The sequence below is a fragment of the Rhinolophus sinicus genome, linkage group LG11, assembly GCF_036562045.2.
Source record: "Rhinolophus sinicus isolate RSC01 linkage group LG11, ASM3656204v1, whole genome shotgun sequence".
Classification (NCBI taxonomy): Eukaryota; Metazoa; Chordata; class Mammalia; order Chiroptera; family Rhinolophidae; genus Rhinolophus; species Rhinolophus sinicus.
This window is the reverse complement of record NC_133760.1, coordinates 4,279,565-4,306,658: the sequence shown is the minus strand read 5'-3', so window position 1 is coordinate 4,306,658 and position 27,094 is coordinate 4,279,565. Positions and strand designations below refer to the sequence as shown.

Below are 27,094 nucleotides of genomic sequence, written 5' to 3'. Positions count from 1 at the left end.
CAGCAACTGTCAAGGTGATGGACACAGATGAAACCCTGTTCTCATAGGTGCTGTGATAGAAGATGGCCATGGGCTTGAAGTCAAGGAGTTTCCCTGGGGAAGGTGGTGGCAGCTAGCTGTGTGAAAGCGTGCGATAGACATAGGAAACTACAAGGGCAGTCCTTGAAGTGGGAACAGCAAAGTGGCCTGTGAAGCCAGAGAGGAATGATCAGTAATAGGAATTGGGGAGGAGAGGAATCAAGAGGCATCTTTGAGGTTAGATGGAGCAGACCCAGTAGACGAGGCAGGCCATTGTGAGTGGCCCACATTCTGAACAAGGACAATGAGGCCATTACACTTGGATTTTCATAAGGTTTCTCAGATCGTGGCCCACAGGATGGGCTGCCAGTGGGGATGGTGATTCCCTGCCTGGTATATCCCCTGCCCTCCTTGACCTTCAACACATTTCCAATACATGCCCAGCAGCTGCCAGAGGTGGAGACAGGCACTCTGACCTTGTCCCAATACTAAAGGCTGAAAAGTCAGCCCCCTCCCTCCCACTGGACTCCACACCTGTTGCATAAGGCATGGGGTCCACTAAGGTCCCGGGGGCATCTTCCGACCGTGAGGTCCAGGCCCTGCTGCTTCCCTTCAGCCCCCATGAGTAGAGCAAGCCAGGCCAGCCCACCACTCCAGCCTCACCATCTAGTGGGCATGGTTCATGCATGTCCTGGACAGCCAGCCCTATCTCAAGGTCTCTTCAGACTATGCTGTTCCCTGTCTGGACAGCTGTTCCGACAGATTCTGTCCCTTGCGACTTCCAGTCTTTGGAGTCTGGCTGCTCACCACTCTCCTGGCAGAGGTACCAGCCATTTCACCCCCCCACCACCACTCCCTTTCTTTTCTGAGTTCCGGCCCATAGTGGTGTGCAGAAGGCTTTCAGTTCGATATCACTTCATTTATTTGTCATTATTCACCCTGGGGAGAGTGGGCCTGGTTGGGGAGGTGGGGTAGGGGGGCATCCAGTCAGGCTGTCTCCACCTTCTACCTAGGATCCCAGCTCAGGCAGGGCAGAAGGTGGCCACCAAGGCCAGGGTTGCGTCTGCTCCCCCATCCCACTCGCGAACCCTACTCCTTCTACCCGTGTTATGGGGAGAAAGCCGCCTTCCGAGGTCGCAGTGGGGTTTAAGCCGATCGCGAACTTAGACCGCAGACTGCTTTCCCATCGTTCATTACTGGGCATCAGCTTCAGCCGGCCGCGGCGCACGGGGGCGTGGCCCGCGGATTGACAGCTCAGGCCCCGCCTCCGCCCCGTCTCTACGGCGACGCCAGAAGCACGCTGTGGCCCAGAGATTCCTCTTCGCCGCTCCGTCCCCGCCTCTGCGACTTTGGTTCCAACTCTGACGAGAGCCGGAAGTGCTGACTGACGGCGGCAGCTGATCTCCATAGAAACGCCGGAAACGTGCTCCCACCTAGTGCTTCCCAGTGCCGCAGCGGCTGCGGGCTTCAGTTCTGCTATTGTCGAGGCCCGGAAGTGCGGCCTTGGCGGTGGTAAGCTGGAGGCGGCCACGGCAGCCTGGTGCCTGAGGAGGAGCCGGAGGTGGGGTCGAGCGGGCATCCCCCTGCCGCAAGACCGGCAGGGAGGCTGGGGCGTGCCTGGGAGGGGTGCCGGCGCTAGGGGTGGAGCGCACGCTGCGGACGTGAGGGGGCGCTGCAGTATGGGGGCACGGCGCCGGCAAGGTCGCGGACGCTGGAAATCTAGGTTGGTCGGGGCTGCAGCGGATGCAGCCAGGACGGATCAGAGGGGTGCTGTGGTCTCAGGGTAGGGCGCGCGCAGTGGCGCAGAGTGAGGGAGAGGGTGCTGTGAGCGAAGTGTATGGCGTGGGCAAAGGCGTGGCGGCGAGAATGCGCCGCGTACCCGGGAAGGTGGGCCTGGAGCCGCGTCTCCAGGTGGACCTTTGTTCTGAGGCGCCAGGAAGGCCCTGCTGCATCTGGACCGAGGAGTCGGAGAGTAGCGCAGTAGTGGATCGGAAAAGGAAGGGCTTAGGCCCTGCGGGCCGATGCACTGGTTTCTGCCTCATCGTCCGGGCACTGATTTGAAGTCCTTTGGATGCTGGGTGAATAAAGACTTTAAGTGTTGTAGCAGAGGCAACGGCACGTGCAAAGACTAGGCTTGTTTGAGGAATCGCCAAGAATTCTTCCCACGGAGGGCTGTGAGCAGAGGGTCCAGATGCGTTAGGTGTTAACAGGCTCCCTCTGGCTGTCGCGTGGGTTAGAGACCCGGAGGTAAGAGAACGCGCGAGGCGGTTACTGCCATCAGTCTAGACCCGCATTACCCGGGCAGTGGAGGTGTGCGAAGTAGTCTGAGCGGTCAGATGTGGGGCATACAAGAAACGAAGGGGTCTGGTCACAGTAAAGGCGGTTTGGGTATAAAGAGCCGGATGGGGTGAGTCTGAGACCCCATTAGACGCTGAGGGTTAAGAGAGGTCTCACCCTGGGACTGTATGACCCTGCCTGAGTGAGGCCTGGTGACGTGTGGGCGGGTCCCAGGGTTTGTCTGGTCTCCTGACTCTCCTCCCCCTACACTGGAGATGTGTATGGCCAGGATGTGGGATAAACCAGGTATCTCACCGCTGTTCGATAGAGGGGAAATAGGCTGGGTTTCAGAGTCCCCAGGGGGTGGTGGTAACCCCTCCTCTTGTCACATTTGGACAAGTATCCGGATTGCTCAGACATGCTGATCTGAGGCTGTTGCTGCTCCACTGCACCAACCCAATCAACACACCCCTGCCCAGTCCACAGAAGCCCCTTCTCTGTGACCCCCCTACACATGCCCTATGCTCCCACTGGCCCCTCCGTATTCCAAGAAGCACCAGGCTGTGTTTTCCTCCTGTGGAGCGCCTGCCAGGCTAATCTCTCAACCCTTTGTGACTATGCAGACTTCTGATTGCTTAGTCCAAGAGGCAGGTCATGTCACCCCACCCGTGAAGATCTCGGTGTACACTGTTTAACATAACCTGTTTGAGGCAGCAGACCTGGGTCTGCATAGGGCCTTGGATGTTCTAAGGTTGGACAGTGTGACAGGCAGAACAAAAGACCAGGAGTAGAGGGAATTGCAGCCATCGTGTTGGGGAGTCAGCCAGTTCTGGGTGCTGGTCTCTTCTCTACAGGGCTGCCCCCTGAGAGGGGCCTGTGGGGATGGCCTTTGTAGATTTTGGAGTTGGTAGAAGGGTGGGTGACGGCCTAAGTAGGGGGAGTGATCCCTGGACCCTCCCCTGGGCAGTAAGCAAGACTGGGAGCAAGTAGACCTTTGATATTCCTAACCCTCCCTCACTGGGGGCTGCAGAGGTGGAGGGAAATGCGTAAGTCCTGGAATAGAGAAAGTCCTGTTCTGACCTGTGTGCTGGGCAGAGGACTGCGCAAGTCCCTTGGGGAGGGCTGAGGTTTGCCCTGGGGCCCTGTCCTGCAAAAAAGGCTTAAGGGACTGGGAACGCTAGCGCAGAGGGGGGGTCCCTGGCTGACCCCCCCTCCCTCGTCTGGTGTAGATGGCAGCGGCAGAGGCGGTGCACCACATCCACCTGCAGAACTTCTCACGTTCACTGCTTGAGACCCTCAACGGGCAGCGGCTGGGTGGGCACTTCTGTGACGTGACCGTGCGTATCCGTGAGGCTTCGCTGCGTGCACACCGCTGCGTGTTGGCCGCTGGCTCGCCCTTCTTCCAGGATAAATTGCTGCTTGGCCATTCCGAGATCCGCGTGCCGCCGGTGGTGCCTGCGCAAACCGTACGCCAGCTGGTTGAGTTCCTTTACAGCGGCTCGCTCGTGGTGGCACAAGGCGAAGCGCTGCAGGTGCTCACGGCAGCGTCGGTGCTGCGCATCCAGACCGTCATAGACGAGTGCACACAGATCATCGCCCGCGCCCGCGCCCCCGCCCTTGCCACCCCCGTGCCCCCACCCCTGCCCACTCCCATTCCGGCCTCACTTGCACCCGCGCAACTGCGCCACCGCTTGCGCCACTTGTTGGCCGCGCGCCCCCTGAGCCATCCTGGTGCGGCACATAGCCGCAAGCAGCGCCAGCCCGCACGCCTGCAGCTGCCTGCGCCTTCGGCGCCCGCCAAAACAGAGGGGTCGGACACCGACCTCGCCCTACCCATGGCCCCAGAAGACGGCGGTGGTGACGACGACGACGAGACCGATGATGAGACCGACGGTGAGGAAGGCGAAGGCGGCGTCAGGGGTGAGGGCCAGGCACCCCCATCCTTCCCTGACTGCGCCGCCAGCTTCCTCACCACCGCGGCTGACAGCATGCGAGAGGAGCCGCCTGCGTCTGCAGTCCTTTCTGACTATGGTGGCGCCGGGAGGGACTTCCTTCGGGGGCCTTCGGGTGCAGAGGACGTGTTCCCCGATAGCTACGTATCCCCGTGGCAAGAGGAAGACGGTACAGTCATCGAAAGCTGTTCCACAGACTGCATTCTGTCCGGATCCCAACCGCCTGGTGTGAAGACCCCCGGGTCGCCTGTCACGCTTTTCCCCTTCCATCTGGGCGCTTCAGGGCCATCGGCTCAACCCCCTTCCGCACCCTCTGGGCTAGCCGCTGCACCCCCGCCTGCCTTCTACACTGCGCTTCAGCCTGATGGGGCCTCCAGTGTGCCTCTGGGAGAGGCTCCCGACCCACCCTCTGCTCCTGCTGCCACACCTGCACGTGCCTCGGGTGCTGAGCCACCCGCCTATGAATGCAGTCACTGCCGCAAGACGTTCAGCTCGCGGAAAAACTACACAAAGCACATGTTCATCCACTCCGGTGAGCCGTGGTGGGGTCTCGGAGCCCCTGGGTCATTGAGATTCACACCTGAGGCAGGATTGGGTGCTGGGTGGGGGCAGTGATGCACTTCTGTTGCTCTTTCATGTCCCCAGGGGAACCCGGAATTTGAGCCCCAAGTACAATGCCTGTGGGCAGCAGCAGGCTCTCCTGCTGGTCCCCTACCTCAATTTATTGGGGTGAGCATGCCAGAGGGGCTGGTGCAGGGATCCTAAGGCTGGGTTGTGGAGCAAGTAACCTGCCCAGGGCCTTTGGAAAGCTGGCAGTGGAGCCTTTAGTCACCATGACAGAGCTTGAGATGGGTTGGAGGGAGGGAACATGGCCAGTTTCGGGAGCAGTGATTAAAGGACCCTCCCGGGTCTAGTCGGCTGTCAGCAGGTCCAGTGATTGAGACTGGATGCATGGGAGGGTGGGTTTGCCGGCCTTGGGAAAGTGTGGAAAGCCAGCAGAGAGGTGGCCTGATCAGGGCTGGAAAAGAGAGATGGGGCTCCCCATGGCCGCAGAGAGGGCCCCTTGGACCTCTGTGTGTCCAGGAGGCAGCTCCTCAGTCGCTGGGGGAGAAGTAGAGCCCTGGGGATTGTGGAGTGAGGGGCCAAGGTAGTAGCTGGCATGTTGTGGGTATGTTGAAGGGCGGATGCTAGGGTGCTCCCTGGGTACTGAGGTGTGGAATTCCAAAGGCCTAGCTGGCTGTTAAGAAAAGCAAAGATGTGGCTGGAAGGCCAGTGGGAATAGAGTGGGGAGGACTGCTGGGCCAGGAATTTGGGATTTTAGGTGCCAGGCCCAGGTGGTCTGGGAGAACCCCTTCCCAGACACTTCCCTGCAGCCGCTTGCTGCTCAGAAAGGCTTTTTGTTAATACTGGCTGACTCTAGAGGCCAACACAGCAGGCCTCCGTTTCTCTGATCCAGGGTGAGGTGGGGTAGCCTGCTCTAACACCTGAGGGACATTATACCCACCAGCAGGCAGGGGTTCTGGGCAGCAGGGGCTCCCAGAAGAAAGGGGACGGGTGTACCCGGCTCTCTCCCAGTGTAAGGTTGCTAAGCCTTGCCAGACTGTCCCTAGAATGGCCAGAGATCAGAGTTCAGAATGCTTTATGGGCATGGGAGGAACGGGTGAGGGAAGATCCCTCGACGTCGGGAGACCTGAGTGGTCAGTTCCAGTGCGCAATGATGTCCCACACTGGCGAGGTTCCCTGCAGGGAGGTTACCTGTTGCAGGTGGGGGACACTGACAGCACTGTCCTGGTATAATGATAAGGGTCTGGAGGGGGATGTTACAGCTGGGCGGAGGTGAGGGGACACACCAGGCCATGTGTGAGGGCCCTTGTTGGGTAGTAAGGTGCGGGAGTGATGGGGTGGTCCCAGAGTGGAGGAGGTGTCCCTGCTGGGTGGGGGATTCCGGGTTGATGGTTGGTCGGGGAGGGGATGCAGGGCAAAGGCATTTGGGGTTCCTTCCCAGCTGACCCTGCGTGCGCGGCCCCCCATGTCGCCCGCAGGGGAGAAGCCCCACCAGTGCGCCGTGTGCTGGCGATCTTTCTCGCTGCGCGACTACCTGCTCAAGCATATGGTCACACACACGGGAGTGCGTGCCTTCCAGTGCGCTGTCTGTGCCAAGCGTTTCACGCAGAAGAGCTCGCTCAACGTGCACATGCGCACGCACCGGCCAGAGCGCGCGCCCTGCCCTGCCTGCGGCAAGGTCTTCTCGCACCGCGCACTGCTGGAGCGCCACCTGGCCTCCCACCCTGCGCCCTGATCCAGGCCGGAGTCTCGCCACGCTCATCGTGGGTTTGACCATACTCCGCAGTTGGCCATACCCACGGCGGGGTCTGTATATCCTGTGGAGCTAAGTCAGACCCACTGCAGGACTAGTAATATCCGTGCTGAGCCTGGTCACACCATGGGCACCATGACCATATTCCCACCACCAGACCAGGCTTTCCTCTGAGTGCAGACCCTCCCCCTGCTCCCACCCTCTTCACCATCAACCAGGAGCCCAACCTGCCTAACTCCTACATTCGGACCCTCCAGGTAGTGGCAGGCTGGGGCTGGGGCTGGTCAGAGAGACCTAACCACCTGAGAACTGGATCATCTCTAGTCTGAACTGGACGCTCAGAATTGGGGCAGGGCCCAGGATTCGTGGCTCCAACTGTCTCGCACCCCACCTCTCATGAGTGGGGTGGGGTCTAGGCCTGTTTCTCTAACCCAGTGTCAGGCTGGGTGCCCCACCCCAAGCTACCCCTCCCTCATCTGGCACTTAAGAGGGCTCTGATGGACCCATCATGGACTGGGGCCAGACCTTGGGATACCCACTTTGTAATAAAGGACTGTGGCCCATGGGGCCAAAACCGTGAATTTCTCACTCACAGACTGGCTGTGGGCATCAGGGCTCAGCGCCCCCTTCCCTGGGCCACACCCCTGCTTCCCCACTTGGGCTTGGTCATCTCATGCCTCAATGGGGTGCACATGTGATCAGTGCTTGCGTCCTAGAGCCCTTGGTCCTGTGGGGTGGGGTACAGGCCAACTCCATACGAGGTGGGTCTCAGGGAGGGAGGCCACATGTGGGACCCCACCCCAGTCACATTTGCTGCAGTCCAAGTTGAAAATGTTGAGGCCTCTGCCCCCAGATCCTCCAAACCCTTTGAACTTCCTTTTGGAGGACCCAGGGGGTCTTTGGGGCCAGACTGCCATGAGAAGACCTTAGCCCCTGGATGCCTGCTCAGGGGGACAAGCTTGAGTGCTGGGCAGGTTAGGGTGGTGGGGAGTGGCAGCTACACCCTTGGGCTGCTGTTGAGGGCAATCTGTGGTGGTGAGCTGGTGTCACGCAACCCCGTGTCACTTAAACTGCCAGCCCAGAGCAAGGCTGTACCTCCCGCCTCCAGTGCTGGTGTGACAGCTGACCTGGGTGCCCTGCCTTTAGGATTTGGGGCAGCTCGGGGCGGGTGTAGCTTGGAGGGAGGTTCCCCAGAAGACCTGTTGACTCCTGGTCCAATGGCAGCACATCTCTGAGCTCCACCCTGTGACTGCCTCTCAGAGGTGAGGGGGCATCCCACCATGTGTTGACTGCACCTCCCACGTTCCAGGCAGAGTTCAGCCTCCTGAACCCTAAGCACAGTCCCCTCCTATGCCAGGGGTATGGCTGTCAGTGCAGCACATGGGTGGGAGGGCTGGCATTGCATTTATCCCTTTCAGCATTTACTGAGCAGCTGCTGTATACCTGGCTAGAGGCTCAGTCTGGCCAAGCACCATCTTAAGTGCAGCTTAAGTGGGTGTCACAGGAGAACCTCCAGGTGAGCTGTGAAGAGCAGCAAGCAGTGCTTGAAGCCCACTCGCTTTGCTCTGCTGATTCTGTGTGCTTGGGCTTGTTTTCCAAGTGTCTGGTCCACAGCAGGTGACCACATGGGCAGAGCTGAACAAACATGGTTCAGAAGGGCTGGAGGCAGGGTTAGGGTGCTGGGTGAAAAGGGAAGGGATTAAGAAATAAGGATTGGCACAAAATAGTCACAGGGATGTAAATAATCATAGGGAATATAAAATTGTAATGTGGTGCCAGGTGGGCACTAGACTTATGGGGATGATGACTTAGTTATATAAATGTCTAACCACTGTGCTGTATACCTGAAAATAATATAATATTGAATGTGAACTGTATTTGAACAAATACAGAGGGCTGGGGGCGGAGTCTGGGGCAAGGAGCCCGCTGTCAACAGCGCCTGGGCCACAGCACGGGGCGGGGCTGATGGGCTTCCCGAGCGGGCCAGAGGTTGAGGCTGGCAGCCCGCGGAGGAGAGCATTCCGAGGAACTCCTCTGAAGACGGAGCATGGGCGTCTGGTCGAGACTGGCCGTTTTGCTGCTGCTGCTGTTGTTGCTGCGCGGCTTGGGGCAGCATACGTGGCCGGCCGCTGTGGCCCTGGCACTGCGCTGGCTCCTGGGGGACCCCGCCTGCTGTGCGCTGCTGGGCCTGGCCGCGCTGGCGCGGCCCTGGCTCAGACCTTGGATGCCCCACTGGCTCAGTCTGGCGGCCGCGGCCCTCACGTTGGCTCTGCTGCCAGTGAGGCCACCACCGGGGCTGCGCTGGCTGCCGGCAGACGTGGCTTTCATCGTTGGGATCCTCCACGCGGGCCTGGATATCAGGACGCGCTTGAGCCGCATGCCGCCCGACACCTTCGTGGATGCCTTTGAGCGGCGCGCGCGGGCGCAGCCGGGTCACACACCCTTGGTGTGGACAGGACCGGGGGGCCGCTCGGTCACCTACCGGGAGCTGGACGCCAGGGCCTGCCGTGCGGCGTGGGCCCTGAAGGCGGAGCTGGGCAGTCCAACGGACCGGGGTGCCAGGGAGCCCGCTGCCCTCCTGGTGCTGGCCTCCCAGGTCGTTCCCGCCCTTGGCCTGTGGCTGGGGCTGGCCAAGTTGGGCTGCCCCGTGGCGTGGATCAATCCGCACAGCCGAGGGGCGCCCCTGGTGCACTCGGTACTGAGCTCTGGGGCTCGGGTGCTGGTGGTGGACGCAGGTGAGGACCCCAGAGGCCAGTGGAGGAAGAAAGGGGCGGGGACGGACGTGGAGGCCTGCTGCTCATAGGGTCCTGGGCAAGAAGCGCCTTCTTCCCCACCCACCCCCACAGGCAGTAGTACTTAGCCTCTACAAAGTAATTCTGAGGACACCACAGTTTTGTTTTTTTATTCACCGTGGCTATTTCAATCCTTTCTGCCAAAAAATACTAACCATGGGGTTCTTTACAGAAGAACACCGAAGCTTTGCTCTGCTGGCTGCTTCCTTTGTGGCCGGCTGTGGGCTCCTGTTCTCCATCTCTGGGTTTTGGGTGGGCCTTGCCTCAGTTTTTCCTCTGATCCATCCCTGCAGACCTCCGGGAAAACCTGGAGGAGGTCCTTCCCAGACTGCAGGAAGAGAACATCCGTTGCTTCTACCTCAGTCTCTCCTCCCCAACACCGGGGGTGGGGGCTCTGGGGGCTGCCCTGCAGGATGCACCCCCGGACCCTGTGCCGGCAGACCTGCGTGCTGGGATCACACCGCGGAGCCCTGCCCTGTTCATCTACACCTCAGGGACCACCGGTGAGGGCACCCAGCAACCCTAGTCCTGACCTCTGAACTCTCATGCTGACCTGATCCCAAGCCACACTGACCCATGCCTCTAACTTGACCTCTGAAACCTACCATGTGCTTTGATTGAGACATCTGGCCTGAACTCTGACTCCCAGTGTGATTTGAGTGGTCAGCGCCAGGACCCTGCCTCTTCCCAGCAAACAGCTTTTAGAATTCAGCCTCTGAACCCCAAACCCAACTTGAGTTCCTTGAACCCACCCACAAATTCCCATACCTGTGGCCCTGCAGACCTGACCATGGAGACCCACCCCTGGGTGCTGGTCCCTCTTGTGCTGTCCTAACCACCCTACCCTTCCCATTCCTTCATCCCCTAGGGCTACCGAAACCAGCCATTCTCACGCATGAGCGGGTTCTACAAATGTGCAGGATGCTGTCCCTGAGCGGGGTCACAGCTGATGACGTGGTCTACACGGTCTTGCCTCTGTACCATGTGATGGGGCTTGTCCTTGGGGTCCTTGGTTGCCTGGAGCTCGGTAAGCCCTTCCCTGAAGACCCCTCTAATCCATGGGACTGCCAGACTGGAAGTCAGGGTGGGGCTGTCAGGGTGACAAGAACCCACACCTTACCCAACACCCTGGATTCTTACCTTTAAAAAGGGACATGCAGCAGAGGGCCCCAAGAGATCCTGGGCAGAGCCTGGGACACCCAGATAGTCCATGCCATTGTGCTGTCTCCCTGAACCCCCTACTAGGAATCCACATTGGGATCTCTATATAGTCTGTTTTTTTCCCTTCAAATTTTTATCACAAAAATTTTGAAACATAAAAATTCTAAATGTTTCCACATGAATCCTCATGTACCCACCACCCAGCTTCAGCCACCATCAGCATTTTGCTGTACTTATTTCTTTTATCACCTCCTCACTCCTGCTTGTCTTTTTTACTCTCATATTTTATTAAAATATTTTTTGTTTTATTGTGGACAATTTCAAATATACACAAAGGTAGAGCACATAGTTGGATGAAGTCTCACATGTCCTTACCCAGCCTTAACAATTAACATATTGCCTGATGCCCACTTCATGCTCAAATGTCCCTAGTTACCTCGTTGTCTTTACAGTTAATCTCGTCATGGTTTGGTCTTTGCTCTTTCCTGTGTTTCCTGTTAGACTGGAAATTCCCTCTAGAGATGTTGTTAGAGTCATTCAGTCATTCTGGGCAAGAACCTTGCTGGGGTGCATTGTGCTTCCTACTTTGTCACACTGGAGGCAGCTCATAACTGTTACTTTTCCTTCAAGAGACTAAGATGAATTGGGGAGCTTTAATTGGAAAACTCCCCATCAACCTTCCTTCTGGTTTTACTACCTCTTGAAGACCTTTCCTGAATCGGGTGTTTCATCAGGGGTTGCAAATCAAGCTATCCAAGGACCCAGCACCCATTTTCACAGAAAGGGCACTGTATTTACCTCCCTGTCAAAAATCCAGCCTCAAAGAAGACACACACTTGCTACTCATCAAACATATGCGCAACTGTCCCTTTGGGTGCAGAGATGATATTTTGCTTGTAGGGTTTTGTTGAGGATAAAAGTTGAGTTAGGGAGAGTGCCTTCCACAGAGCCAGCTGTAGAGAAGAGGATCAGAAAAGGAGGGGTCGCTTTCCTGGAGTGAATGTTGTGGCACCTAAAATTAATTAATCAATGTGTCCATCCATCCATCCATCCATCCACCAAAACACCCATTCATCTACCACCTACCTCTTCATCCATCCATCCACTCACCTTTCCATCCACCCACCCACCCATCCATCTGCTCAGCTAAACATTCATAAAACATTTGTAATCAAGAATGATTAATATTTATAGCCCTATTTAGCAGCACTCACTTTGTACCAGGCACCGAGCTTTCCACACATCCAGGATGTGAACACAGGCCCGCCTATGCTTTTCTCATAGAGGCCGTCCTGGCTTAGCCAGGGACGCAGAGATGAGTCTAACAGGAGTCTGATACCATCCTGTGCTTCAGGGGGCCACAGTCAAGGGATCAATGCAGTTTCTCACAGTGGCTTGGAAGCATGACCTGAAACCTTTTCCTCTCTTGCCTCCCAGGAGCAACCTGTGTCCTGGCCCCTAAGTTCTCTGCCTCCTGCTTCTGGGATGACTGTCGGCAGCATAGTGTGACTGTGATCCAGTATGTGGGCGAGGTCCTGCGGTACCTGTGTAACACTCCCCAGGTGAGGGGCTAATATTAGGGCTCCATACTTTAGGTATGAAACCCCAGCTGTCATCCCAGGTAAAGGTCTCAGGTAGATTTAGGTACAGGATTCAAGCAATGTCACTCAGGTAAAACTCCCCAGGCAAGAGCCACTTTAATGAGTCCCACACAAGGTTTCTAATCATGGATCCTTTGGTGATCAGCTGCACTTCCTTGCACTGCTTCAGAGTCCTCATTTGGAAAACAGGATAATACCTCAAGGGGTACTATGAGAATTAAACATATCTAAATTGCTTAGAACAGGGTGTGACTCAGGGCAAACTCATTAGACGTGAACCAGCCTTATCCTTCCAGAGCAATGAGGTATGGAGCTCAGGTAACTTGTTTCCAAGCAAGGTGCCCAGATATCCCTCCAGATAAAGCCTCAAGGTAAGCCCTCAGGGAGTCTCCAGGTAACTACCCACAAGTAAGGCCCCTAAGTAACTCCCCAAGATGAAGCTTCACGTTACTCCCCAGGTTACCTCCAGGTAAAGCCCCCAGGTAACTCCTCCATCCCCAAGCAACCTCTGCAGATAATCTCCAGGTACAGGTTCCAGGTAACTACTCTCAAGTAAGAACCCCAGGTATTTCCCCTAGGTTTATGGCCCTCCATCACCTCCCAGGTGAGGACCCAAGATAGCTCTCCGCAGAAATGGTATCTGGGCACACCCGAGGTCACCTCCTTGTCACCTGCGTTGGCATGTCCCTGCAGCGGCAAGAGGACCAGACACATACAGTCCGCCTGGCAATGGGCAATGGACTCCGGGCAGATGTGTGGGAAACCTTCCAGCAGCGCTTTGGCCCCATTCGGATCTTGGAAGTCTACGGCTCCACAGAAGGCAACATCGGCTTTGTCAACTATCCAGGGCGCTGTGGGGCAGTGGGCAAGACAAGCTGCTTTCTTCGAGTGAGTGGGTTGGTGTGACAGTGGTCCTGATTGAGGCTGAGCCCACAAGACCTTTGCTGACACCTCCCCACCCTCCACTCAGATGCTGTCCCCCTTCGAGCTTGTACAGTTCGACACGGAAGGCGTAGAGCCTGTGAGGGACAAACAAGGCTTCTGTGTGCCTGTGGGGCCAGGTAGGGGGTTGGGGAGCCTTCCCTGGGTGTGGGAAAGATGGGGACCCTGTCTCCTCCTTGGCTGGAACAAGCTACCCAAAGCCTTGAGGTCAGTGCCCAGTGGTGGTGTCGGCAGTTCTCACCTGGACCCTTAGTCCCCAGCCTGTCTGACCACTGTCTGGGACGTTCTGCCTCTCAGCTTCTGAACTCTGCCCAGCTCCGCGCCTCAATCTCTTGCTCGCCTGGGTTTTGGGTGTCCATTTGAGTTATCTCGAGCTTTCTGTGGAAGCCCCATCCTCCCAGGCATCAATCTCTTGCCTTCTACCTAGGGTCTTCTCTTCTGGGGCCTCGCAAGGTCCTAGACACATCTCTTTCTTCCCACCATTTGTCTCTGTCCCTCTCCATCCCTTTTGGACAGAGCTTAGTTCTCAGGGACATTCACAATTCAGTAATTCAACTAAAGACTGTAAGAAAAATTTGGAATGTAAATGGAAGGAACAGAATGGAAGAGGCATTGGTGAGGAAAGTAATTGGTCAATACATTTAGTTCTCAGTTTCCTGTTTTTTAAGTGGGCTTCCCATGCCACCTTTTCTCTCCTGTCTCTCATTTTCTATTTCCCTGTGTCTCTGAGTCTCTGTCTCTCCCATTTCCGGATCTCGCCGTCTGTATCTCTGGGTCTCTGTCTCTTCTCTGGCAGGGTCCTGGGTGATGGAGTCCATCGCTGTCGGAAACCTCTGGCCGGGGGCTGCTGGGCTCCTGAGGTTCTTGTACATAGTAAATGTCCCAAATCCTACTCTGGTCCACAGGGGAGCCCGGGCTCCTATTGGCTCAGGTGCTAGGCCGCCACCCTTTTGTGGGCTACCACGGGCCCCGAGAACTGTCGGAACGGAAATTGGTGCGGGACGTACGGCGCCACGGCGACGTTTACTACAACTCAGGGGACCTGCTTTCCATGGACCGTGAAGGATTCCTCTACTTCTGCGACCGCCTCGGGGACACCTTCCGGTCCGGGGAGGGGTTTCCCGGGGCAGGACTGGGAGCCGGGGCCACTGGGGCTTCCTGATCCTGGAGGGAGGCTGGCTGAAGAGGCGGGACTTCCGGGTGCCAGAGGGGGCGGGGTTCTCGATCATGAAGGGGGTGGAGTTGGGCAGAGAGGGTTATCAGATTCCCTGGGAGGCGGGGCTTGGTGGGCAAGAGGCGGGGCCTCCACTTTACCAAGGGCGTGTTCACACGCACGAGCTCCACCCCGCAGATGGAAGGGTGAGAACGTGTCCACGCGGGAGGTGGAGGGCGTGTTGTCGCTGGTGGACTTCCTGCAGGAGGTGAATGTGTATGGTGTGTCTGTGCCAGGTGCGAAGGGGTCACCTCATTTTAACCTCCAACAGCTTTGTGGGTGGAGGTGTGTTACCACGATTTTACAGGTTGGGGAGCTGCTGGGACACAATCAGTGAGCAGAACTGGGAGGGGGAGAGGATCAGCAGTGGGCTCTGTGAGGTGGGTCAGCCAAGAGTGACTGGCGTGCTTCCCAGGGTGTGAGGGAAAGGTGGGCATGGCGGCTGTTCACCTGGCACCCGGCCAGACCTTCGATGGGCAGAGACTGTACCAGCACGTCTGTACTTGGCTCCCTGCCTATGCTGTTCCCCATTTCATCCGTATCCAGGTGAGCTCAGGGTGGCTGTAGTCGGTAGGTGGGAAGTCTTGGCGGTGGTAGTCACAGTGAGTTTACAGCCACTGCCCCTGCAGGACACCATGGAGATCACCAGCACGTTCAAACTGGTGAAGTCCCAGTTGGTGCGTGAGGGCTTCAACGTGGGCGTCATTGCCGACTCCCTGTTCGTGCTGGACAGCCAAGCCCAGACCTTCCGGCCCCTGACGCCTGACACGTACAAGGCTGTGTGTGAGGGTACCTGGAAACTCTGACCATTTGGCCAGTCAACAGGACATCTGAAGGGGCAGGGCCCAATGCTGGCCTCTGTCAAAAAATAAATAATAAATGGAGCCACTTTAAAATGGAGCAGGAGCTGCCATCCCAGAGGAACTGCCTTGCATGTCTTATGCCTCATACCTTTGGATGTTAAAACAGGGCAAAAGAACCTTTGGACTGAGACTAAAGGAAACTTGTGTCCCAAAACTGTTTTCAAAGATAAGAAGAAAGCACATATTATGATTACTGGACTGATGACTACCAGACTGAAAATTAAAAACATTCTTTAGAATTAACATCACTGTGTTAATCTGCACCAATGACTTCCTTCTGTTAATCTAATTGTTTCCCTCCCCTTCCCATAAATACCTCTTGTCTCTGTGTCCTACTTGGAATGCAAATTTGGCTTCTTCCTGAGTGTCTATTCTTTCTTTTAAAATTTCAAATAAATGCTTGTTTCCTCTCACTTTGTAAGGCCTTTTTGTTTTTAACACCACCACGCTTGCTTGAAGTGTCTTCTCCACCATGGACCTTCATGGGTCATCCCGAATCCTAGCTGCACAGAGAGGGTTGACACTGGACCCCGCATCAGCGAGAATAAACTCACATGTACACAGATGTCTGTATGTGTTGTCACACAGCAGCCTAGCAGACTGTCCCCCCGTGTCTTTCCTTAAGGAAAGACAAGTCTGTGAGACTGTGCATCTCTGGGACTATATATTTCTCTCTATTTAGTCTCCAAAAGAGGGTTTGTGGCCAAAGACAAGTAAGATCCCCCACCAGGGGGACAACTCAAGCCAGGCGGAACCCCATGGAGACCCCCTCCCCCCCATGAGCTGCCTTAGAAAGATTTGGGAAGGGGCCTTGTCTCCCCTTCCCCCTGCCTGAGAAAAGCGACTGCTGACTCTGGCTTTCCCTTCTCACCTAATTGGGAGAAAAGTCTTGAGAGTGATTAAGATTAAACTTTCTCTGCTCAGCTCTGTGAAACAATTTCAACATATAATATATGTCCCTTAAAAGAGTTGCATACTTCACCTCAAGGACTTTCTGCTTCAGCTGTTTGAAGATCAACATAATTGGTTTGGGTTGTTTCTATAACGTGATAATTGAGTCTCACAGACCGTGCCAAAAACACTGCTGCTCCCTTGTATACTTATCAATAAAAACCTCCAGTTGGCTCAAATCTGGGCTCCAGTCTTTCAGAACTGTGAGACCCCTGGCCTTCTGAGATTTAACTGCATTAAGTCTCTGTATGTTTCTTTCTTAAAAACTTAACCCAAAGCCACCCCTTCTCGCACCCTCACTGCCCATGTTGCGCTGGACGTGACATGTATGGATAGAGAAACAAGTGAGGCATGCAGGGCCCAGTGGCTCTCCAAAAACCTTACTTCAGGGCCCCCGTTGGTCTCCCAACCAAGACCTCAGCTAGCCTCAAGGAGTAGTCCTGTGGGCAAGGCAAAGGGTGTGGGAGGAGCCAGCAACCTTACAACCACTCCAGGGTGGAGAGAGGAGGGCACTGACTCCATCTGTTGGTCTATTTGGGCCTCTGATGGGCCTGGGCCAGCGGACATGCATGTGCTCCGGAGGATGTGGGGAAAAGTCCGATGGGTGATGTGACAGGAGCCTGCAGGCATTGGACTGAGGCATTGGACTGAGGCATGAAGGGTGAACAGGAAGTAACTGGGAGAGGAGCAGTCCCAGTAAAGTACACTTGCAAAACCCCGGAGGCAAGTCCTGGGGAGCAGGGGAGCAGGTGCAGAGTCCTCTGAAAAATGGGTCCACAGTGTCTTCGGGGCCAGAAGTGTTCCCCGGGGCATTGTGGGATCGATAGAAGGGTAAAAGAGAAAGAAGAAGAGGCAGCCCCAATAGCCCAACCCTCCATGGAGTATCTCAAAGGCTGGAAATGCTGCCTGGGGCATTGTGGGAGCTGTTGGCAGAGGCCAGTGGATGTTGTGGCCTTTATGATGCCGACTATGCCATCAGTTTCTAGCTCTGGAAGGGCAGTCGCCACATTTCAGTCTCTTCCTGAAAGTCAAGGGGACATTAACCCCGCAGCAGGGCCTTACATCCCTACATGGTACTTGTGACGTGAGTGGGGAACAAAGTCCCAGGCACACAGGTTCAGATAGAGTGAATAACACAGTTTTATTTGGGAACCAATGTCCCTCCAGAGGCCAATGATCTGGCAAGCACAGGTTATACAGATAAAATAGAATTTAATAACGAACCCAAGTCCAGAGTCAAATCGAGGTGGAGAAGGTCCCTGGTCTGGGAGAGACGACTGGGCCCAGGACGGGTCTGAGGCGAGCTGGTCTCGCAAGGAAGAACTTTGGAGAGTTCCAGAGTATTGCAGCTTGCATCTCACAGAGGACTCTGTGGGATCGCCCAGACGAATGTCCTGGAGGGTCATTTGGAATGTCTTCCTCAGAGCTTCACAGAGGGTCTTAGCTGGAGCGCCCAGTCAGACTACTCATGGCATTGCTCTGGAGGTCTGCTTTTATCCTCTTTTTCTGGACTTGTTTACTTCTTAGGTGAGAACCAGAAGTTGTTTGCCAGGAGTTGTTTACCTCTTAGGTGATAAGCAGAAGCTGTTTTGGTGAACGTATTTATCACTCAATTTTGTTATGCTCAGTTTCACACAAAAACATGTTTTTTACTTCACTCTTATCAGTTTCACACATATGTGGCCATAGTCCTGTCCCTACTAATAAACAACTTGTTTTGCAAACCTCAATCTACATATATATTTTAAATGCTCTATATACTGGCCCGCCATCATGGGCCAGAAGTACAACCTGTAGCACTGTGGAAACTGTAGGCAGTGGCCAGCAGACAGCAAAGCCTCTGTGAACATGTAGACTCCACCACCAGTGACATGTAGAGGTATGCTGTCAGTCTGTAAGTGCCGCATGCAGCATTTTGGGAGCTGTAGGAAGAGGACAGTCGACGGCGAATCCTCTGTAACGTTGACTGTGCCTTCAGTAACATTGTAGGAGGGCCATCAAGGTTTGTAAGTGCTGCTCAGGGCATTGTGGGAGCTGTAGGTAGAGGCCAGCAGATGGTGAGGCTGCTGTGATTTAGACTGGGCCTCCACAGGGTCTGGAGGTACCACCCAGAGCATTGTGGAAGATTGCGAGGGCAGTGGATGTCTAGTCCTCTGGGATGTGTAGTGAGAGGCCTCACGGTCCAGAAGTGCTGCCAGAATCTACCAGGGACAAGGGGATCCACCAGGGACTAGTGGTCACCCAGGACCACCAGATTCAAGGGACACCAGGATCCTCTAAGGTCCACTAGGGATGATTTGATCCACCAGAGACACTGGGGTTCCCCAGGGACACCTGGGACTATCAGGGACGAGGGGATCCACCATCCTCTTGCTCCATGTCCCAGTGTGATCTCGCCTCCTGCTTGCCCATCAGATCACGCCCCCAGCTCCATCTCCAGCCTGTCAGTGCTTCCCCAGGCCCCAGTGTGAGAGCAACAGGTCAACAAGTCCTCAGAAGGCTGTGGATGGAAGAGGTAACACTCCACCCCAAACAGAGACTTCCCACTCCTAGCTTCAGGCTTCAGCTCACCCCCAGCCCAAGTGATTCCCCCAGATAGCCCCCCTCTTACCTGGGTAGCCATGGTAGCAGCCACCTTCACCACCCACCTGCCACTCCGGCATGTGTCCCAGGCTGCAGAGGATTTCTTGAGTGCACCTGTTTCCTAAAACCATCCCCCACAAAAATGCCCCTTATTTTCAGAGAAGGGTGCTGAATAACGGCCCCCAAAGACATCCAGGTCCTGATCACTGGAACCTGTGAATACATTCTCTCACTCGGAAAAGCGATTTTGCAGATCAATCAGGTGTGCAGGTCAGGAGCAGACAAAATGTGATTAAGGATCCTGAGATAGGGAGAGTATCATGAATTACTAGATGAGCCCTAAAGGCCACTCCAAGGGTCCTTATAAGGAGGAAGCAGGAGTATAAGAGCCAGAGAGATGGCAGCATAACAAAGACTTGACCACCACTGCTGGCTTTGCAGATGGCGGGAGCGGCAGGAAACCAAAGAATGCAGCACTCTCTTAGAAGCTGGGAAAGACAATAGAACAGATCCTCCGCTAGAACCTCCAGGAACCTGACCTGTGACACCTTGATTTTAGCCCAGTGAGACTCATTTCAGAGCCATAAGAGAATACATTTTTGCTGTCTCAAGCCACCAAGTTGTTAGAACAACAACAGAAAAATAGCACAGTACATTGACTAAAATCCCAAATGACTGCGCAGGAATCCAGACGGACCTCTGTGGACAGTAGGCAGCTGAGCCCTTGTTCTCCTGTTTTGTGACCAACTGACCAAAAGTGTGGGCTGTAGGGATGCAGCCCTGACCTGCATGTGTACATGGACTAAGTGACATCTGTTTGTGGCCCTTTTTCTCGGAGAACACCCTTGTCCACCCGTATTTGAAAAGGAACTTCCCTTAGTGTCCACTCAATTTGGGATGTGAGAACTCAAAGGACAAGGAGGCCAGGGGAGTGATGTGGGCAGCTCAGAAACAAGGTAGGCCAGGGGCCAGGGGCCAGGGCCAGTGGACCTTCTCATGGGTAGGTGCTCTGTGGCTCAGGCTGCCAGGCAGGAGGAGCAGCATTGCTGACCTTCTAACCAGCAGAAACCAGGAATCAGGATTCCTATGCAGAGACTTCCATATTATAAAAGTGCAATTTGTTAAAAATCTACAACACACATGGAAGGGCATTAGTTTTCCATCTGCCTGCAAATAGAAGCAGGCCATGCTCTTGTGCACCTTCCAAACAGAGACTGAGGACCCCACTGCTTCAGGAGGGGTGGGAAGGGGCAGTTTTTGAGAATCTACCTGCGGCCAGTGAGGTCCCAGGGGTAGGGAGAGTCGTCAGTCTGCATCATGTCACCGGCAGGGCGATCCGAGCTTGCTCGGTGATGAATTCGAACCCAGGCCTCACTCCAGAAGGCAGGCAAGAGGGTAAGGAGCAGCTTCTTTCCCTGTACCCAGGTGGCTCTTGGGGGTAGACAGCCAGGGGCAAGGGACCCTCCTGATTTACTCTGGTGACCTCTGCTGCCTCTCCCAGACCCAGGCCCAGGCCCAGGGGCTGCATCCAAGGACTCCAAGGACCCCAAGGCGAGGCTGCCTTCTCTAGCCACTCATGGGGCCCCCGGCCTGTGGCTCTTCATGTGAATGACTAGCTGGGACTTCCAGTCGAAGCCGTGGCCACAGTCACCGCAGAAGTGGCGCCGCTGGCCAGTATGGCTCTTGCGGTGGATGACGAGCTGCGACTTCCAGCTGAAGCTGCACCCGCACTCCTCGCACACATAGCCTTGGGGCCCCGGGGTCGTGCGCCGATGGTGGTGAGGCAAACTTGGCTCCCGGGGGCCCTGAGGAGGTTTCTCAGTATCCCCAACGGCCAGCGCCAGGGCCTGTGCACCCTGCCCACCCACGTGTGTCCGGTGGTGCATGACAAACACCGACTTCCAGTCGAAGCTGCGGCCACACTGGTCGCACGTGTAGGGCTTGCTCAGCGCAGGGCTCAGCACCCGTGGAGGTGTGGTGGATGCTGCAGTCTCAGACGGGCCCTCCCAGGGCAGCGGTGCCTCTGGGCAGTCGGGCGGACCCTCGCGGTGGCTCTCGCTATCGTCTCCTGGGGGAAGGAGAGGCAGCGGACCCAGTGGCCCCAGAATGTCAGCCTGCCTCTCCCCGCGTAGCACAAGCTCCCACCCACCCGAGAACTGGGTGACCCGCGTCACCCGGAGCAGCACTCACCCAGGCAGAGGCTTCCTTTGCTGTCCGTCCCTGCCCTCGGCGCCCGGGTCTCCGACTCCACCAGCGCATCCCGCTTGGGGGGCGGTAAACCTGTTGGGGTGAGGGGAAGTCAGGCGCCAGTCCCGGCTCAGTTGCAGGTGAAGGGCTGGCGCGAAAGAGGGACAGGGTGGGGGCTCTGGCGGGTAACAGGGGTTCCCCTTGGGAAGGAGGGAGAAGGCGGGTGCGCACAAAGGAAAGCAGGAAGTAGGCAGCGGAGCAGGGGGTCGAGGACGGTCCTCACCCAGGGAGATCACCGTGCCGTACTTCTCCAGCATCACGTCCCAGTACAGCTCCTTCTGCGAGGGATCCAGTAGCCCCCACTCCTCCTGCGGGGACACAGCCCATCACTGCCGGCCTCCACTCCGCATCGTGGAGTGTTGGGAAAGCGGGGTGAGGAGGGAACGGCGTGAAGCTAACCTGGCAGCTGCCAATACCCGTCCTCCTCAGCTGCCCCCACCCCACGTTCTGGGCGGACAGGCTGAGCTGAGGCCTCCTGGGTTTTGGGAGTGGCAGGGACAAATGTGGCTGTTCCCACTTCCGGGCCTTGGGTGGTGTGCTGCATGGAAAGCAAAGGGCCAGGGGCCTCGGGGCCCCAGCCCCCTCTCCTAACAGACACTTCTTGGGGAGCTGTGGAGGGCTGCCAGCATTCCCGGATGTGGGCACCTGTGTTAGGAGATGCAGGCCCCCCCCCCCACGCCCACCGGTCGCAGATGATGTGTGTGGACAGGGTGGGGGTGGGGGTGGTGGGCTGGGTCCTGCCTGTTGCCAGAGGGTGAGGTCTGCAGACTTTCCGGGGAGAGGTCTTTCCTCCTCTCCTCCCAGAATTCCCATCATCTAGGTGGGGCTTTGCTGGGTTGGGAAAAATAGTCCTGACAGACAAACCACAACAAGTTAGGGGCAGGGAGGCGGCAATCACACTGACCCACAGCCAGGGTGATGCTGGCTGGAAGTGAAGAGACTGTGGAGGGTGTCTCTGCCACCTGCCTGTTTCCTGCTGTGCCACTTCTCAGGCACCAAGCACATCTCAACCAGCTCTTTGGCTGGGATGAGCAGAGGGGAGTGGCTTAGGAGCAAGGTTGCTGGGAGAGGACAGGATCCGTGTTACCCACTCAGGTAGCAGGGCCCTCAGCTGAGCTTCCACCCAGCTGGAGAGGTGGCTGTTGGCATTTCCAAGGAAGAGCCTCTCCATTCCGATGTCAGGTGTACTGGGGAGGCCGGACAGCTGCGTGGTGCTCAGGCTTTCCTGCCAAGGTTGGGCATCTTGTCCCCTCCCCAACTGCACACGAGGGTGCCAGCTCAAGACTGCTGAGAGCTGCAACCCCCTGACTGACATCTCTCCAAGTGATGAAGCCAGCCCTCACTTTAGTTCCAGTCACTCTAAACCAGATTTCTAAAAGCCTTCCCAACTGGAGACCACCAGACTGTCCCTCTGTCCCCTAGGCCCTGCAGGGCACCCTGATACCAACTCCACTCTGGGCAGCAAACAGCACAAGAGCCGCTGACCAAGGAGCCTGGAAAACTGGCAGAGTGGAGTGGTCACCAGGACATTGTCCTCCCACTGTTGCCTGCACCTTCACCTGGGGCTGCTCACCTGAATCCTGGATGGGTGGAAGGACTCGGAGTCTGGTGCCCGGTGTCCAAGGGGCCCCTCGCGGGACTGGGCTTGATTTGGGGCACTGGAGGGTGCTAGGAAGTGAGGCAGACGGGGGTCAGGGGCTGCCCAGGTGAGCCATGGCAGAGGAGGAGCTGGTACTACAGCCCTGGCCTTCCTTTGCCAGCAGGCAGGAGACCACTTTGTGTGCCAGTCACATGGCATGCAGCCAGCTAGTCCTTTCCTTCTGCCTCCCAGAGACCCAGCTCTGCAGTCTGTGGTCCCTCCTGGGTCCCCATCCCAGGATGCCCACACTCCCGCCAGAAGCTCAACCTAATGTGGCCCCACTCTCACCCATCTCCTGCCCATCAGCATCAGGTTCCTCTTTCACGCTGCAACTGAGCTGGGCAGACCCCTCGATCTGGGCATCCTGTGGTCCTTCCCCAGAGGCTGCCCTGAGGGGCTCCACTATCCGTGAAGGGTGGGGGCTCCCCAAGGACTCCTCTGTCTTCTGTGCTACCGCGAGCACTGCTTGCTTCAGGACATGGGCTGTGATCTGAAGGGGAGAGGCAAGTCACAGGGGCTCTAGTCTTGCTCTGTCCCTCCAAGCCAAAACTGGCCATACTCACCCAGCTCAGCAGCTGCCCAGGGTCATGCTGCAGCCCCTCCACCAGGGTTGCAGCCTCCTCAGGGCTGCCTGGCCACTGCCCCCGCACCCAGGCTTGGATCTCCGGGGGCAGCGCACCCAGGAACTGCTCCAGCACCAGCAGCTCCAGCATCTGCTCCTTGGTATGCACCTCGGGCTGCAGCCACTGACGGCACAGCTCACGCAGCTGGGCCAGGGCCTCGCGGGGACCTGCTGCCTCCTGATAGCAGAACCCCCGGAAGCGCAGGCGAGCTGCATCGATCTCCTCCAGGGTGGCTGTGGGGTCCACGGAGGGCAGGCATGGGGGGCCCAGTGAGGATAGCATTGTGCTGGAAGTCTTCTTGGAGCCTCTGAGAGACCTGCAGAAAAGGAGGGGTCAGGATGCTAGCCAAGAGGCCACCACCTGGGCAAGGAAGACACCTGCAGACAGGCCCAGCCTGGGGGCTGAGGTCAGGACAGAGGACCCTGGTGGGGATGCTTCATGGAGAGAGGGGTCACAGGAGCTGGCTGTTGTCGGGAACTGAGAACAGAAGGAAGCCTTATGGACAAATGCTTGGAAGCAGGTTGTCCAATGGAGATTCCAGGAAAATGCCAACATTTGGGTAGAACAGAGGACTGCTGGGAGATGATGGTTTACATGTAGTCACGGGGAGTCATCACAGGTTTCCAAGGTCAGGCTGAGGAGCCAGGGGAAGTGCTCAGCAGAGGAGGAAGGGAAGTAGTCAGTTCACAGGAGACTGGGGGACTTGAAGCCAGGGAGGCGGTGAACCAGGGTGGGAACGGAAACGGTTGTTGTGGGACCAGGCTGGGCTATAGCGAGACATGTTGACTGAAGTGGGCACCCTGAGGGGCTGGCTACACGGACGGGGCACATCTGCACCCTAGGTTGAGGCAGGGGCTGCTGTGGACTCCGAGCCTGCTGACCACAGCGAGCTGTGGATACCATCTGCGCCGTGCATATAAAAAGCTAAAGCAAAGCAAAACCATGAGCTGCATGGAGTCGTGAGCAGGCACCTGTGACCTGGCCCTGAAGAGGGTCTGGACTGAAACGCCCACCTGGGGGGGCCTGTCAGACCGGCACCACTAGGCCTAACCCCGGGAGTCGGTCTCCAAAAAATGGAAGACTGGGAGGAAGTCTTCTTGGAGGCGGCGGAACGGTGCTCTGGGTGGGAGGAAAGTCCTAGGCAAAAGTTTGGAGTGGGGCACGCAGGGTACGTTGGAAGGTAGGTGAGCGCTCCGAGCGCAAGGAGCAGGAGGCAGCAGGTCCTTGTGATGGAAATCGCTCTCAGCCCAGCGGGGACCACGTTCACCTCAGCCTCAGCGCCGGGCCTGGAAGGCCACTTCCGGTAAATGGCAGCGCCCCCCTCCGCCCCGCCCCTCAGCTCGTTGCCCTGGCCAATCACGCTCATGTTCCGAAGACACCGCCCCCCACCCCCGCTCCGGACTACGTTTCCCATGAGCCTCAGCAAATAAGGACAGGCGCGGCCTGTCGGCAGATGCTCACTTTTAGAGGCCGCTCATAACTGAGGTGCTCTCTTCCTTGTAACCTGCAGAGGAACAGAGTTTGGGGGGAATTCCCTCCCCTTACTGGAGGCCGCTCTTCCTTTACATCCGAGCCCTAGGACTCACCAACTGCCGAGCTGGACGGGTCGTTAGAATCCTGCGCATGTGCACAGCGCACCTGGTTCCTATTGGTAAGCGAGGTGAGGAGCATGATGTGTTGACCAATCAGAGCTTGCACTCCGTCCAGGCTCCTCCCCCAGCGCTCTTCCGGAGGCTTCATTTTGGTCGCTCATCGGTCCCCTTGGTAACCACTAAAGCATGTCCCCGCCTGCATACGTTTCAAAGGCAACGGCTGGAGCGTCGCCCTGCCCTCCCGGGAGGCCAGAAGTGACGGCCTAGGTAATATACTGTTAATAGTTCGGCAGAAAGCACCTCCGGGTGGTCCCAGGAGGAAGCGGGGTTCACCTGGGAAGGCCGGCCTGATCCATGGGCATTCTCCAGGGAGGAGGAAGTCCTTCATTCGATCTCCGCTGAGGGCCCTGCCCCTAGTGGGCACCCATTTACTGATGAGAGAACTGTCCCATGATTTATACCTAGTCTGACATATCTTCAGATATCAGTATTGTGTTGCAAAGTGAAGGATGGAAGTTTTTGTCCAGGCTTATGGGACATGCTCAACCTTTTACTTAATTGGGTAGCCAGAACCAGTAAGGTGACCTTTTAGTTTATCTCAACAGGCAATGTTATCAAAATCTGACTGGGACTGGGCCAGTTTTGCTTCCATACATCAGGTGGCTGAACTGTGACTTGTATATTCAATCATAAATTGCAACTGTTTGTCATGGTTCTTTCTGATACCTAGGAATCCCTAACTGCCATCTTGCCATGATTGGGAGCTCTCAGCCTAGGGCCTGTCAAGTCTTCCCAGGAGTGTGTCACAGGATTGGGCTGTTTTGTGGGGGGGCTTAGGTCTTTTCTCTGGACTGTGTGGGTTCCCCAGAAATGACTCTCCCACCATCCACCATGTAGATAGAGAGCTGAAGCTCTTATAGCTTTCTCTAGTATTCTCCCACCTGTCATATTTTAGGTCTCCCCTCCCAGGAGGTGGCTGGTTTTCAAGCCTTCTGAAGTTCTGCAGTGTAAGGCTGGCGGGACGTCCGTCTACTTCACCCAGTAGCAACTCATTATCTGAATTGCTGTAAGTCACTGACAGCTCCAGCATCCCCACCTGGGTTCAAAATACCATTGTAACTGCCTCCTCTTTCACCATTCTCATCCTCATCAACCCACAGGATTTGTGTTTTAAACTCTGGTTTCAGTGGGCTTCTGAACCAAGTGAGAAGCATGTATTCAGTTCACCATCTTGACCCAGAAAGACCAGGGACACTTACACTCAGAGCTTGTTCAGGGTTAAGAGCAGCCAGTCTGGCAGTACAGGGCCCAACATGCCACAGAGGTTTTGGGGAAAGTAACTTAGGGGAAGTTGGGTGCTCAAGACATGGGTGAAGGAAAGTGCTCATGGTTGCTGTTCCCACAGGAACAGGGTGGAGGCCACTGACCAGTCCTGGGTATTGGTAGGGGTGGATTGGTGGAGGGTGAAAGAACAGAGACCCAGGGCCTTACCCAGGAGGAGCTCAAGGAAAACAGGAGGCGGCTAGTCAGAAGACAGGAAAGGGCATCAGGGCCAGCATGAGTGGTCTGGAGGGCTCATGGTGGAAACTGGGCTCCTATGCGTGTCCCAAGTGCAGAAAAGGTTGCATGTGATTCTGGGTACCCACTTGCAGTTCGACAGATGTTTTTGTTCCTGAATCCTATGGGTCCCCAGAAAAATCCTTATCAGGGTGAGGGTGTCTGCATTTCACAGCTGTGCAGACTGAGGTAGATGTGACATGTTCAAGGCTGCCTCGTGGAAGACAGCCTGGGGAAAGGTGAGGGTGTCGAGCAGAGCAGAGCAGAGAGGATGAGTCCAGGAAGGGCAGACTATGGCTCAGGGGCCCACAGGGTATCAGGAGGCCTGGCTTGGAGGACCTGCCCTTGAAGGGTCTTAGGGAGCTGGGTCCTGCATGACTCCTCTCCATGCCTCCAAGTCTCCCCTCCTTGTAGGAACTTGTGAGGTTCCTGGGGAAGATAGGTCCTGCTGGAAGGTGGGGAGTAGGGAGATTATGTCTGTGCTCACTGTATATGGCAGATGGCTCTGAGGTCTTGGTTGTGATGGCCCCTGACTCAGACTCCACAGCTTGGATCCACAAAGGCCCAACTCCTAGTAGACCCTACCCAGGTCTCCTGTGGCTCCCCACCCACCTCTGGCTGCCAAGGGGACACAGGTATCCCAACCCCTCAGGGCCACAGACAGGCTGCATCTCTTCCCTGTGGCTTCTCAAAGGGACTCAGGTTGAAGCCAAGTCCCCACAGCTCTGTGACAGTGATATGCCCTGAGGGCATGTCTGCACTGTGC

At 56.4% G+C, this 27,094-nt stretch overlaps 3 protein-coding genes across 14 annotated transcripts; 2 read left to right on the top strand and 1 right to left on the bottom strand.

Moving 5' to 3' along the window:
- Positions 1 to 1,394: 1,394 nt before the first annotated feature.
- On the top strand, positions 1,395 to 7,145 carry ZBTB45 (zinc finger and BTB domain containing 45). Of its 4 annotated transcripts, none has more exons than XM_074315543.1 (3): positions 1,395 to 1,530; positions 3,525 to 4,779; positions 6,290 to 7,145. In XM_074315543.1, exons 2-3 carry the CDS (start codon positions 3,525 to 3,527, stop codon positions 6,544 to 6,546), a joined length of 1,512 nt encoding a protein of 503 aa, XP_074171644.1. In that variant the 5' UTR covers positions 1,395 to 1,530; the 3' UTR covers positions 6,547 to 7,145. The 4 variants fall into 4 exon arrangements, with proteins under 4 accessions (XP_074171644.1, XP_019567171.2, XP_074171643.1 ...); XM_019711612.2 differs by having other exon boundaries at positions 1,424 to 1,579; XM_074315542.1 differs by lacking the exon at positions 1,395 to 1,530 and adding an exon at positions 1,533 to 1,741.
- A 973-nt stretch (positions 7,146 to 8,118) lies between these two features.
- SLC27A5 (solute carrier family 27 member 5) lies at positions 8,119 to 15,549 on the top strand. Its single transcript, XM_019711582.2, has 10 exons — positions 8,119 to 9,299; positions 9,650 to 9,859; positions 10,225 to 10,383; positions 11,955 to 12,079; positions 12,812 to 13,006; positions 13,089 to 13,179; positions 13,966 to 14,164; positions 14,412 to 14,509; positions 14,689 to 14,819; positions 14,903 to 15,549. Exons 1-10 carry the CDS (start codon positions 8,612 to 8,614, stop codon positions 15,077 to 15,079), a joined length of 2,073 nt encoding a protein of 690 aa, XP_019567141.2. The 5' UTR covers positions 8,119 to 8,611; the 3' UTR covers positions 15,080 to 15,549.
- Positions 15,550 to 17,209: 1,660 nt separating this feature from the next.
- On the bottom strand, positions 17,210 to 26,998 carry ZNF446 (zinc finger protein 446). Of its 9 annotated transcripts, none has more exons than XM_074315558.1 (9): positions 24,766 to 26,998; positions 24,641 to 24,683; positions 23,120 to 23,495; positions 22,845 to 23,046; positions 22,491 to 22,585; positions 21,141 to 21,225; positions 20,861 to 20,950; positions 18,699 to 20,738; positions 17,210 to 18,121 (listed from the first exon to the last, which is right to left on the bottom strand). In XM_074315558.1, the coding sequence occupies exons 3-8, from the start codon at positions 23,459 to 23,461 to the stop codon at positions 20,245 to 20,247; spliced, it is 1,308 nt and encodes a 435-aa protein (XP_074171659.1). In that variant the 5' UTR covers positions 23,462 to 23,495; positions 24,641 to 24,683; positions 24,766 to 26,998; the 3' UTR covers positions 17,210 to 18,121; positions 18,699 to 20,244. The 9 variants fall into 9 exon arrangements, with proteins under 9 accessions (XP_074171659.1, XP_074171661.1, XP_074171662.1 ...); XM_074315560.1 differs by having other exon boundaries at positions 18,699 to 18,791; positions 19,940 to 20,738; positions 24,641 to 24,777; XM_074315561.1 differs by having other exon boundaries at positions 18,736 to 18,791; positions 19,940 to 20,738; positions 24,641 to 24,777.
- Between the last annotated feature and the right edge of the window lie 96 nt (positions 26,999 to 27,094).